The sequence below is a fragment of the Oncorhynchus mykiss genome, chromosome 12 (assembly GCF_057628025.1).
Source record: "Oncorhynchus mykiss isolate SJ-2025 chromosome 12, ASM5762802v1, whole genome shotgun sequence".
Lineage (NCBI taxonomy): Eukaryota > Metazoa > Chordata > Actinopteri > Salmoniformes > Salmonidae > Oncorhynchus > Oncorhynchus mykiss.
In genome coordinates this window covers 8,372,501-8,386,356 of record NC_143033.1, presented here as the reverse complement: position 1 = coordinate 8,386,356, position 13,856 = coordinate 8,372,501, and the positions used below count along the sequence as shown (strand labels likewise).

The window sequence follows — 13,856 nt, the reverse complement described above, 5'->3', positions numbered from 1 at the left end:
TAGGAGAATTAACGTAGCGGGTTAGGAGAATTAACGTAGCAGTTTAGGATAATTAACGTAGCGGGTTGGAGAATTAACGTAGCGGGTTAGGAGAATTAACGTAGCGGGTTAGGAGAATTAACGTAGCGGGTTAGGAGAATTAACGTAGCAGTTTAGGATAATTAACGTAGCGGGTTAGGAGAATTAACGTAGCGGGTTGGAGAATTAACGTAGCGGGTTAGGAGAATTAACGTAGCGGGTTAGGAGAATTAACGTAGCGGGTTAGGAGAATTAACATAGCGGGTTAGGAGAATTAACGTAGCAGGTTAGGAGAATTAACGTAGCAGGTTAGGAGAATTAAGGTAGTAGGTTAGGAGAATTAACGTAGCAGGTTAGGAGAATTAAGGTACCAGGTTAGGAGAATTAACGTAGCAGGTTAGGAGAATTAACGTAGCAGGTCAGGATAATGAAGGTGGAGAATGCTGAAGCATACGTTGATGAAAGTTTTACTGTCTACATTTAGAGGCCCAGACTTTCGACATAGACGGTAAAAGCTCTCATTCCTGGACTGAAACATTGGGAGATTGTTTCCCTCACGACACTTCTCTCTCTATACACAGCACATTGATTGGTAAGGTTACATACTGGTAAGTTACACTATATTTAGATACTTGAAAATACTGCCTGCTGAGAGACACCTTTGCTATTTGTACTCGATCAACGGTGAAGGACTTAACGTGACGTTGTTCTTGTACAGTATATGCATGAAATGTACATGATGGACGACATACCTCACTCAGTCATAGTTAGTTAAATAATAGTAGATGGGCAAGAATTTGCCACCGTCAACTTTTAGAAGGTTAGTAGAGAAATTAGGCTCATCATTTAAACCACAGAAATACACTCACATTCAGGCTGCGTTTCTATACAGTACTTTGTGACATCAGCTGATGTAAGAAGGGCTTCATAAGTACAATTTGATTGGTTCATTGAGTATTTGAAACTGAAGCATGTATTTCCCAACTGCTTTCTCATGTCATCCTACATCATCGTTCCAGACCTTTATAGTCCAATGCATCCAACATGCTAATGGGCAGCTAACGACATTGAAGAACTCAAACTCTGGTCATCTTGTTTTTTTTTTTTTAACTAGGCAAGTCAGTTAAGAACAAATTCTTATTTTCAACGACGGCCTAGAAACAGTGGGTTAACTGGTCTAGAAACAGTGGGTTAACTGGTCTAGAAACAGTGGGTTAACTGGTCTAGAAACAGTGGGTTAACTGGTCTAGAAACAGTGGGTTAACTGGTCTAGAAACAGTGGGTTAACTGGTCTGGAAACAGTGGGTTAACTGGTCTAGGAACAGTGGGTTAACTGGTCTAGAAACAGTGGGTTAACTGGTCTAGAAACAGTGGGTTAACTGGTCTAGAAACAGTGGGTTAACTGGTCTAGGAACAGTGGGTTAACTGGTCTAGGAACAGTGGGTTAACTGGTCTAGGAACAGTGGGTTAACTGGTCTAGGAACAGTGGGTTAACTGGTCTAGAAACAGTGGGTTAACTGGTCTAGAAACAGTGGGTTAACTGGTCTAGAAACAGTGGGTTAACTGGTCTAGAAACAGTGGGTTAACTGGTCTAGAAACAGTGGGTTAACTGGTCTAGGAACAGTGGGTTAACTGGTCTGGGAACAGTGGGTTAACTGGTCTAGAAACAGTGGGTTAACTGGTCTAGAAACAGTGGGTTAACTGGTCTAGAAACAGTGGGTTAACTGGTCTAGGAACAGTGGGTTAACTGGTCTGGGAACAGTGGGTTAACTGGTCTAGAAACAGTGGGTTAACTGGTCTGGGAACAGTGGGTTAACTGCCTTGTTCAGGGGGGCAGAACGACAGGGATTTGATCTTGCAACTTTTTGGTTACTAGTCCAACACTCTAACCACTAGACTACCCCCACCCCTCGCCCCTTATTGCAGAGCACCAGAGCACGTTGTATACATTTAGCCCAGTTGTCTGTGTTTTTTTTTTAAGAATATTTGTTATTGATACGTAGGATCTGCTCTGCTGGTTGATATGCATCTGCAGCTGTCGTACATGACACACACATCTTTCTATCTAAATGTTTTTATTTGGATTTCTATGCAAATGATATGATTGAGTGTTTATTTGTGCCTGCAGCTAGTTCATTGAAATAAGACAGTCGTGCCAAAACATTATTTAAAAAATGTAATTCACTGACAGAGAGATAGCTGCCCTGCTCTGCTCTGCTCTGCTCTGCTGTCTGTCTTCTCTCACTGTGCTGTTGGTCACTCAGAGATAGCTGCTCTGCTCTGCTGTCTGTCTTCTCTCACTGTCCTGTTGGTCACTCAGAGATCTCTGCTCTGCTGTCTGTCTTCTCTCACTGTCCTGTTGGCCACTCAGAGATAGCTGCTCTGCTCTGCTGTCTGTCTTCTCTCACTGTCCTGTTGGTCACTCAGAGATAGCTTCTCTGCTCTGCTGTCTGCCTTCTCTCACTGTCCTGTCGGCCACTCAGAGATAGCTGCTCTGCTCTGCTGTCTGTCTTCTCTCACTGTCCTGTTGGTCACTCAGAGATAGCTGCTCTGCTCTGCTGTCTGTCTTCTCTCACTGTCCTGTTGGTCACTCAGAGTTCCCTTCTCTCTCACTGTCCTGTTAGCCACTCAGAGTTCCCTTCTCTATCATGGTCCTGTTGGCCACTCAGAGTTCCCTTCTCTATCATGGTCCTGTTGGCCACTCAGAGTTCCCTCCTCTCTCACTGTCCTGTTGGCCACTCAGAGTTCCCTTCTCTCTCACTGTCCTGTTAGCCACTCAGAGTTCCCTTCTCTCTCACTGTCCTGTTGGCCACTCAGAGTTCCCTTCTCTCTCATGGTCCTGTTGGTCACTCAGAGTTCCTTTCTCTCTCACTGTCCTGTTAGCCACTCAGAGTTCCCTTCTCTCTCACTGTCCCCCCACCCCACAGTCCTCCTGGACGTTAAGGATCCCCACCCCCCAGTCCTCCTGGAAGTTAAGGAATCCCCCCCCACCCCCACAGTCCTCCTGGAAGTTAAGGAATCCCCCCCAACCACCCAGTCCTCCTGGAAGTTAAGGAATCCCCCCCACCCCCACAGTCCTCCTGGAAGTTAAGGAATCCCCCCCAACCACCCAGTCCTCCTGGAAGTTAAGGAATCCCCCCCACCCCCCAGTCCTCCTGGAAGTTAAGGAATCCCCTCCTCCCCCCAGTCCTCCTGGAAGTTAAGGAATCCCCCCCACCCCCCAGTCCTCCTGGAAGTTAAGGAATCCCCCCCACCCCCCAGTCCTCCTGGAAGTTAAGGAATCCCCCCCACCCCCAGTCCTCCTGGAAGTTAAGGAACCCCCCCACCACACAGTCCTCCTGGAAGTTAAGGAACCCCCCCACCACCCAGTCCTCCTGGAAGTTAAGGAATCCCCCCCACCACACAGTCCTCCTGGAAGTTAAGGAATCCCCCCCCCCCCCCACCCCACAGTCCTCCTGGAAGTTAAGGAACCCCCACCCCCCAGTCCTCCTGGAAGTTAAGAAATCCCACCCCCCAGTCCTCCTGGAAGTTAAGGAATCCCCCCCACCCCCCAGTCCTTCTGGAAGTTAAGGAATCCCCCCACCCCCACCCCCCAGTCCTCCTGGAAGTTAAGGAATCCCCACCAACCCCCCACCCCACAGTTCCTCTGGAAGTTAAGGAATCCCCTCCAACCCCCCACCCCACAGTTCCTCTGAAAGTTAAGGAATCCCCTCCAACCCCCCACCCCACAGTTCCTCTGAAAGTTAAGGAATCCCCACCAACCCCCCACCCCACAGTTCCTCTGGAAGTTAAGGAATCCCCACCAACCCCCCACCCCACAGTTCCTCTGGAAGTTAAGGAATCCTCACTAACCCCCCACCCCACAGTTCCTCTGAAAGTTAAGGAATCCCCCACTCTAAAACAACTGCCAGATGATGATAGGATATAGCAGCATGCCCAGGAAGTGAGGTGACTGGTCACCTCACCTCCTTGTCCTCTTTCTCCTCCTCCTCCCTCTTGTCTGGTCAGATAGTACAGTGTTGAGGTACTCCTCTGACCTGTCCTCTCGTTCTCCCTCCTCTCCCCCTCCATCCTCCCTCTCCCCTCGCTCCATCCAATCCCCTCTCCAATTTCAGTTTCCTCTCAGATCAAAAGATTATCCAGACAGACTGTGTTCGTTCCCACAGTGGAGATAAGGTTTCTGTTTCGGAGACACACCCTGTTGGTCTGGCTCTGGCTCTCTCTGGCTCTCTCTCTCTCTCTGGCTCTCTCTCTCTCTCTGGCTCTCTCTGGCTCTCTCTCTCTCTCTGGCTCTCTCTCTCTCTCTGGCTCTCTCTGGCTCTCTCTCTCTCTCTCTGGCTCTCTCTGGCTCTCTCTGGCTCTCTCTCTGGCTCTCTCTCTCTCTCTGGCTCTCTCTGGCTCTCTCTGGCGCTCTCTCTCTCTCTCTGTCTCTCTCTCTCTCTCTGGCTCTCTCTGGCTCTCTCTCTCTCCATGGCCTGGCCACAGATTACAAAGAACAGCCCTTCAATGGGGGGGGGGGGGGGGGGGGGGGTGATGTTGTTGAGAATGAAACTGGTCTGCTGGGCCCATATTCATAAAGCATCTCAGAGTAAAGGTGCTGATCTAGGATCAGGTCCCCCCGGGTCCATATAATTAGGATTTGAAATGCAAAACTGATCCTAGATCAGCCCTCCCTAAGACACTTTGTGAATATTGGTGTTTGTGTTTCTCTCTTTTCTCTCCTCCGCTACTCACTCCGGGCCCCTCTTCTGTCTCTGCGCTCAGGACGTTGTTTGGGTTGAATTCCCGAAGGTTGGGTTTCATGGGAGTGTCAGCAGGCAGGAGAATCCGTCCTTCCTGGGGAAAGTGAGGGATAATGAGACACATCCCTTTGTAGAAGGTTGAATTGGGTGTCATGGCTGTTCAACGGCTTCCTATGCTCATGCCTGTGTGTGTGTGTGTGTGTGTGTGTGTATTCATATTCTTCTTCATCATCTAGTCGGCTACTTCACAAACAGATACCCAATCCTTCCCATATTACCTACTGCCCTTATTCACCTCTGATAAAAACATCCCATTCACTCACTGTAGAGACCACATCCATCTCTGATAAAAACATCCCATTTACTCACTGTAGAGACCACATCCATCTCTGATAAAAACATCCCATTCACTCACTGTAGAGACCACATCCATCTCTGATAAAAACATCCCATTCACTCACTGTAGAGACCACACCCATCTCTGATTAAACACATCCCATTCACTCACTGTAGAGACCACACCCATCTCTGATAAAAACATCCCATTCACTCACTGTAGAGACCACACCCATCTCTGATAAAAACATCCCATTCACTCACTGTAGAGACCACACCCATCTCTGATAAAAACATCCCATTCACTCACTGTAGAGACCACACCCATCTCTGATAAAAAAATCCCATTCACTCACTGTAGAGACCACATCCATCTCTGATTAAAAACATCCCATTCACTCACTGTAGAGACCACACCCATCTCTGATAAAAACATCCCATTCACTCACTGTAGAGACCACACCCATCTCAGATAAAAACATCCCATTCACTCACTGTAGAGACCACATCCATCTCTGATTAAAAACATCCCATTCACTCACTGTAGAGACCACACCCATCTCTGATAAAAACATCCCATTCACTCACTGTAGAGACCACATCCATCTCCTCCAGTAGCCAAAGGACTGTGTACCCATCATGTCAACACCCATGACAGGAAGCCAACTGACAGACAGACACACCCTGAATAATGACAGATAATCGCTGTAGCTAGATGATGATTCTCCTGAACTACAGCCGCCCTCTCTTCATGTTTGCTCAGCGCCTGCCTAATGGCTTCTGGGGGTCCGTTCGATGACTAGGACGGGAGTCACGTGTCGACTGATAGGGTTCCCCTCAAATGGCCACCTATTTCATGTAGAGCCCTGGTCAACAGTAGGGAATAGGGCCCTGGTCAACAGTAGGGAATAGGGCCCTGGTCAACAGTAGGGAATAGGGCCCTGGTCAACAGTAGGGAATAGGGCCCTGGTCAACAGTAGGGAATTATTATGATTTTTAAAAAAAACTTTATTTAACTAGGCAAGTCAGTTAAGAACAAATTCTTATTTTCAATGACAGCCTAGGAACAGTGGGTTAACTGCCTGTTCAAGGGCAGAACGACAGATTTGTACCTTGTCAGCTCGGGGGTTTGAACTTGCAATAGGGCCCTGGTCAACAAGAGGGAATAGGACCCTGGTCAACAGTAGAGAATAGGGCCCTGGTCAACAGTAGGGAATAGGGCCCTGGTCAACAGTAGGGAATAAGGCCCTGGTCAACAGTAGGGAATAGGGCCCTGGTCAACAGTAGGGAATAGGGCCCTGGTCAACAGTAGGGAATAGGGTTCCATTTGGGATGCATAAGAGGAGAGAAGAAGAGAAAATATTAGAGTCATTGTTCTGTGTGTGTCTGTGTGATCACATGCTATCATGGGTTGGGTTTCCCCTCTTAGCGTTCAAATTCATTTCTGGGCCTTGGATATTGAATAAGGACTGAGTCTCTCTCTCTCTCTATCACTTGCTCTGACTCTGTCTCCCTCCTTCCCTCTCTCTCTCTCTCCCTCCATCTCCTTCTCTCTGTTAGTTCCCAGTGTCCAGAGCATTGCAGGGCAGGATGTTTACTTCATGCTTCATCGTATGTTAGCGAGGTAATGACGTCTAATTGCGTGCTGGTTTAACGACGTCCGTCTCAAACCCTCCTTCGCTAGCCTACCCCGCCAGCCTCTGCCCACCGCCTGCCATTTCAGAGTTGCTCGGTAACGTTAGCGGACCAAGCAGGGTGTTCTGTCGTACAGTACTGTTACCATGGAGCTGCTAGGGGCCTTCTACAGGAGGAAGCTCCGGAGGAAGCAGAAGAAGGAGGATGTAGGCCTGGGGACGGGGCCGGGAGAACTGAGGCGGTCAGACAGGGCACTGTGCAAGTCCCCCTCTGAGACCAGCGTCAACCGCCTGGCCACCGGACTCATTTCCAAGGTGCTACGCTTCACCAGGTAACTGGAGCACTTCCTACCTGAGGGTTAGAGTCAAGGGTCAAGGGTAGGGTAGGATTCTGGGTGTGGTGCGGGTTGAGGTTTACAGCCAGGTAACTGGAACACTCCTTACCTGAGGGTTAGGGTCAAGGGTCATGGGTAGGGTAGGATTCTGGGTGTGGTGCAGGTTGAGGTTTACAGCCAGGTAACTGGAACCCTCCTTACCTGAGGGTTAGGGTCAAGGGTAGGGTAGGGTAGGATTCTGGGGGTGGTGCAGGTTGAGGTTTACAGCCAGGTAACTGGAACCCTCCTTACCTGAGGGTTAGGGTCAAGGGTAGGGTAGGGTAGGATTCTGGGTGTGGTGCAGGTTGAGGTTTACAGCCAGGTAACTGGAACCCTCCTTACCTGAGGGTTAGAGTCAAGGGTAGGGTAGGGTAGGATTCTGGGGGTGGTGCAGGTTGAGGTTTACAGCCAGGTAACATCCTGGGGGTTGTAACATGGTTGTAGTATTCTCCTAAGGCAGGGTTGGTTCTAGGGTAACCTGGAGGGTAGGGTTGGTTCTAGGGTAACCTGGAGGGTAGGGTTGGTTCTAGGGTAACCTGGGGGGTAGGGTTGGTTCTAGGGTAACCTGGGGGGTAGGGTTGGTTCTAGAGTAACATTCTGGGGGGGTAGGGTTGGTTCTAGGGTAACATTCTGGGGGGTAGGGTTGGTTATAGGGTAACATTCTGGGGGGGGGGGGGGGTAGGGTTGGTTCTAGGGTAACATTCTGGGGGGAAGGGTTGGTTCTAGGGTAACCTGGGGGGTAGGGTTGGTTCTAGAGTAACATTCTGGGGGGGTAGGGTTGGTTCTAGGGTAACATTCTGGGGGGTAGGGTTGGTTATAGGGTAACATTCTGGGGGGGGGGGTAGGGTTGGTTCTAGGGTAACATTCTGGGGGGAAGGGTTGGTTCTAGGGTAACCTGGGGGGAAGGGTTGGTTCTAGGGTAACATTCTGGGGGGTAGGGTTGGTTTTAGAGGTTTCACCTGCTCTGTAGTCTGTGGTCTGTCTGTTCCACAGCTGGTCGTCTAAGGAGGCTTTGGGACCTACAGACTCATCTGTAGAGTTTATGGACTGCATTCCATGCTCAGGTGTGGCGTATGGAGTGAGTTTGCAGTTTTGTTGAGCAAGTTGGATAAATGGTCAAAAATACTGTGACGTTATAAAAAAAATTGTTACGTGATGCATCACTTTGGGGGTGTAAACAATGGCTTCTTTCATGTTTCTGTAGCTGGACGAAGGTGAAGATAGCATCATTTCCTGTTTATCTTCTAAGCTAAGTACTGTGTTTGGGGATCAGGAAGATCTTCTAGGCTGACAAACATGAAATATGATGGCTGCTTGTTAGACATTTGGCAGCCAGCGGGAAGAATAGCATAACTGACACAAGCTGTTGTTTTGAAACAGGAGAGGTTGGAGAGCTTGATTCCAAGGAGGAATTGTCTAGAGACTTCCTGGTCTGAATGTAGAGAGTAGAGACCTCCTGGTGTGAATGTAGAGAGTAGAGACTTCCTGGTCTGAATGTAGAGAGTAGAGACCTCCTGGTCTGAATGTAGGGAGTATAGACCCCCTGGTCTGAATGTAGAGAATAGAGACCTCCTGGTCTGAATGTAGAGAATAGAGACTTCCTGGTCTGAATGTAGAGAGTAGAGACCTCCTGGTCTGAATGTAGAGAATAGAGACTTCCTGGTCTGAATGTAGAGAGTAGAGACCTCCTGGTCTGAATGTAGAGAGTAGAGACCTCCTGGTCTGAATGTATAGAATAGAGACTTCTTGGTCTGAATGTAGAGAGTAGAGACCTCCTGGTCTGAATGTAGAGAGTAGAGACTCCCTGGTCTGAATGTAGGGAGCATAGACCTCCTGGTCTGAATGTAGAGAAAAGAGACTTCCTGGTCTGAATGTAGAGAGTAGAGACCCTCTGGTCTGAATGTAGAGAGTAGAGACCTCCTGGTCTGAATGTAGAGAGTAGAGACCTCCTGGTCTGAATGTAGAGAGTAGAGACTCCCTGGTCTGAATGTAAGGAGTATAGACCCCGTGGTCTGAATGTAGAGAATAGAGACCTCCTGGTCTGAATGTAGAGAATAGAGACTTCCTGGTCTGAATGTAGAGAATAGAGACTTCCTGGTCTGAATGTAGAGAGTAGAGAGTTCCTGGTCTGAATGTAGGGAGTGTAGACCCCCTGGTCTGAATGTAGAGAGTATAGACCCCCTGGTCTGAATATAGAGAATAGAGACCTCCTGGTCTGAATGTAGAGAGTATAGACCCCCTGGTCTGAATGTAGAGAATAGAGACTTCCTGGTCTGAATGTAGAGAATAGAGACTACCTGGTCTGAATGTAGAGAGTAGAGACTTCCTGGTCTGAATGTAGAGAGTAGAGACTCCCTGGTCTGAATGTAGGGAGTATAGACCTCCTGGTCTGAATGTAGAGAATAGAGACTTCCTGGTCTGAATGTAGAGAATAGAGACTACCTGGTCTGAATGTAGGGAGTATAGACCCCATGGTCTGAATGTAGAGAATAGAGACTTCCTAGTCTGAATGTAGAGAGTAGAGACTTCCTGGTCTGAATGTAGGGAGTGTAGACCCCCTGGTCTGAATGTAGAGAATAGAGACTTCTTAGTCTGAATGTAGAGAATAGAGACTACCTGGTCTGAATGTAGAGAGTAGAGACTTCCTGGTCTGAATGTAGGGAGTGTAGACCCCCTGGTCTGAATGTAGAGAATAGAGACTACCTGGTCTGAATGTAGAGAGTAGAGACTTCCTGGTCTGAATGTAGAGAATAGAGACTACCTGGTCTGAATGTAGAGAGTAGAGAGTTCCTGGTCTTCACTGTGTGTAAATCAGACTACTGTGAAAGCTTGGTTGTGAGTCCACAGTGATGATAGCTAGGCCTCCCTGCTTCACAGCTTCTGGTGAGAAGGGAGGACGGAGGAGGATGAGGGTGAGTCAGAAAGAGGGGGAGGCAGTCAATCTGCTTTCAGCACAGTGATAGCATGCAGCTGGACTCTCCTGTGGCTCATTCCCAGGCCAGGACTACTGGGCCTTTCCAGTCTGTTATTATGGACCGGGTTGAGGGGATTGGCTATGGGGATGGTCTTAGCTTAGTAATAACTTCTCATTTGTAAACACATACTGAGCTGCTAACCTCTCAGTCAATCATTTGTTTGACTGGTGCTGAAGGTCAGGAGGTAGCTGTTGTCAAATAGTTTTCAAGTTTGTGGGTTTAAACCAGACGTCTTGCCACAACGTTCTCCTAGCAGTACAATGGGGGTTTAAACCAGACGTCTTGCCACAACGTTCTCCTAGCAGTACAATGGGGGTTTAAACCAGACGTCTTGCCACAACGTTCTCCTAGCAGTACAATGGGGGTTTAAACCAGACGTCTTGCCACAACGTTCTCCTAGCAGTACAATGGGGGTTTAAACCAGACATCTTGCCACAACGTTCTCCTAGCAGTACAATGGGGGTAGCAGTACAATGGGGTTTTAAACCAGACGTCTTACCACAACGTTCTCCTAGCAGTACAATGGGGGTTTAAACCAGACGTCTTGCCACAACGTTCTCCTAGCAGTACAATGGGGGTTTAAACCAGACGTCTTGCCACAACGTTCTCCTAGCAGTACAATGGGGGTTTAAACCAGACGTCTTGCCACAACGTTCTCCTAGCAGTACAATGGGGGTTTAAACCAGACGTCTTGCCACAACGTTCTCCTGGCAGTACAATGGGGGTTTAAACCAGACGTCTTGCCACAACGTTCTCCTAGCAGTACAATGGGGGTTTAAACCAGACGTCTTGCCACAACGTTCTCCTAGCAGTACAATGGGGGTTTAAACCAGACGTCTTGCCACAATTTTCTCCTAACAGCAGCAGGAGCACACAATGTACAATGCAAGTTGCGTGTGGTGTAGGCAGCTTATTGGATAAATGGTGTGTTGGGGTATTTCCCTGTTTAGGGGTCAAAGGCCTTTTGGGAACCAGTGTTATCTGGTTGCTTCATAACTGTTTCTGGTTGCCATGGTTAATCTCTTAAGCAACATCTTAGTAAACAGTTTTGTTGCGGTCTGGTTGCCGTTATGGGTTTGTGTTGTGTTTTCTGGGACGAACTGCAGCAGAAGTAGCAGTCTGTCTGGTGATCAGGCATGAAAACACTTGTTTTAAAAACAGCAACAGTAGAGGAGACCACAGCAGTTTGGGTTGGAGACAAGGAGAAAATAAGACTACTTCATGACGCATGATTTACCCTCTTGACTGTTGGAGCCCTTGGCTCCTACAAGGACCAAATACCATTGACCAATGTTCTCCATCTCACTCAGTTGGGGGGGGGGTTAATTCTGCACAGTGACAAATAAACCCACCTGCTGTCGTTGTGTTGGACATTCACAGGCGTTTACATTCACAGGCAGCACTCACAGGCAGCACTCACAGGCAGCATTTACAGGCAGCACTCACTTACAGCACTCACTGGCAGCACTCACTGGCAGCACTCACTGGCAGCACTCACTGGCAGCACTCACTGGCAGCACTCACAGGCAGCACTCACAGGCAGCATTTACAGGCAGCATTTACAGGCAGAATTCACTGGAAGCACTCACTGGAAGCACTCACTGGAAGCACTCACTGGCAGCACTCACAGGCAGCACTCACAGGCAGCACTCACAGGCAGCATTTACAGGCAGCATACACAGGCAGAATTTACAGGCAGCATTTACAGGCAGCATTCATAGGCAGCACTCACAGGCAGCACTCACTGGCAGCACTCACAGGCAGCACTCACAGGCAGCACTCACAGGCAGCATTTACAGGCAGCATACATAGGCAGAATTTACAGGCAGCATTTACAGGCAGCATTCATAGGCAGCACTCACAGGCAGCACTCACAGGCAGCACTCACAGGCAGTATTTACAGGCAGCATTCACAGGCAGCACTCACAGGTTTAATGAATCACCAACAAGTTGTCATAAACTCTCTGAGGCATTGTGGTCTGATGTGACTAACTACATTCAGATGTTGGTTCACTCTGTTCTGTGAATCCCTCTGGGCTTCCCTCCAAACACTAATATCTTCCAGCTTGTACACATTATGTAACAATATACAGTATAACAATATATGAACCTCCCTTTTCATTAAGCTATACCAGACCCCTTTACGTATAGTTGAAGTCGGAAGTTTACATTCACCTTAGCCAAATACATTTAAACTCAGTTTTTCACAATTCCTGACATTTAAACCTGGATCCTGACCTCACTCCATCTCAATGTGGACCTGGATCCTGACCTCACTCCATCTCAATGTCGACCTGGATCCTGACCTCACTCCATCTCAATGTGGACCTGGATACTGACCTCACTCCATCTCAATGTGGACCTAGATCCTGACCTCACTCCATCTCAATGTGGACCTGGATCCTGACCTCACTCCATCTCAATGTGGACCTGGATCCTGACCTCACTCCATCTCAATGTGGACCTGGATCCTGACCTCACTCCATCTCAATGTCGACCTGGATCCTGACCTCACTCCATCTCAATGTGGACCTGGATCCTGACCTCACTCCATCTCAATGTGGACCTGGATCCTGACCTCACTCCATCTCAATGTGGACCTGGATCCTGACCTCACTCCATCTCAATGTCGACCTGGATCCTGACCTCTCTCCATCTCAATGTCGACCTGGATCCTGACCTCCCTCCACTCTAAACTTCCATCCGCAGACACAGCGAGTCTGTCTCAAGAACTCACTCTCTCTTCTATGTTCTAAATCTATGTTCTGTGTTCTAAATCTATGTTCTACAGACACAGCGAGCCTGTCTCCAGAACTCACTCTCTCTTCTATGTTCTGATTCTATGTTCTAAATCTATGTTCTAATTCTATGTTCTATGTTCTAAATCTATGTTCTACAGACACAACTCACTCTCTCTTCTATGTTATAGTTCTTTGTTCTATGTTCTAAATCTTTGTTCTACAGACGGAGCGAGCCTGTCTCGAGAACTCACTCTCTCTTCTATGTTCTAATTCTATGTTCTACAGACGCAGCGAGCCTGTCTCCAGACCTCACTCGTGGCACGCCACCAAGCTAGGCGAGGGGCAGCCAGACCCCAGCATGATGCAAATATCCCAGGACCCTCCTTGGCATCACACCTACCCCTCCAGGTTAGTCAATCAATCAAGTGATAAATCAATATATATTTCTAAATCCATTTTTGATGCTGTGGAGCGGTGAACACAGGGCCCCTGTCAGAAAGTCAGGGCTTATTATTTAAGCGGGTTTTATACATTTTATATGGAAATATTTAGATCCTTAAACATGTTAAGTATGATGATTACATACTGAGTGTACAAAACATTAAGAACACCTGCTCTTTCCATGACAGACTGACCAGGTGAATCCAGGTGAAAGCTCTGATCCCTTATTGATGTCACTTGTTAAATCCACTTCAATTAGTGTACAGTGGCAGTCAAAAGGTTGGACACACCTACTCATTCAAGGGTTTTTCTTTATTTGTACTATTTTCTACATTGTAGAATAATAGTTAAGACATCAAAATTATGAAGTAACACATAACAAATAATGTAGTAATCCCAAAAGTGTTAACCAAATCAAAATATATTTTATATTTGAGATTTTCTAGGCTGCCATAGAGCTCTGGTCTAAAGTAGTGCACTATTTAGGGAATAGGGTTCCATAGGGCTCTGGTCTAAAGTAGTGCACTATTTAGGGAATAGGGTTCCATCGGGCTCTGGTCAAAAGTAGTGCACTATATAGGGAATGTGGTTCCAT

General features: G+C 47.8%; 1 protein-coding gene across 4 annotated transcripts in view; it reads left to right on the top strand.

Moving 5' to 3' along the window:
• The window catches only part of LOC110523118 (protein Shroom3), a 158,445-nt gene that overhangs the window by 78,718 nt on the left and 65,871 nt on the right, over nt 1–13,856 (top strand). For 3 of the 4 annotated variants that reach the window (XM_036936803.2, XM_090191617.1, XM_036936804.2), the window contains one exon: nt 13,106–13,228. In XM_036936803.2, coding sequence (XP_036792698.2) covers nt 13,106–13,228 — 123 coding nt within the window. Of the gene's footprint in view, nt 1–6,588; nt 7,063–13,105; nt 13,229–13,856 lie in introns of those variants that run through there. The other variant, XM_036936805.2, reaches the window with a different exon arrangement.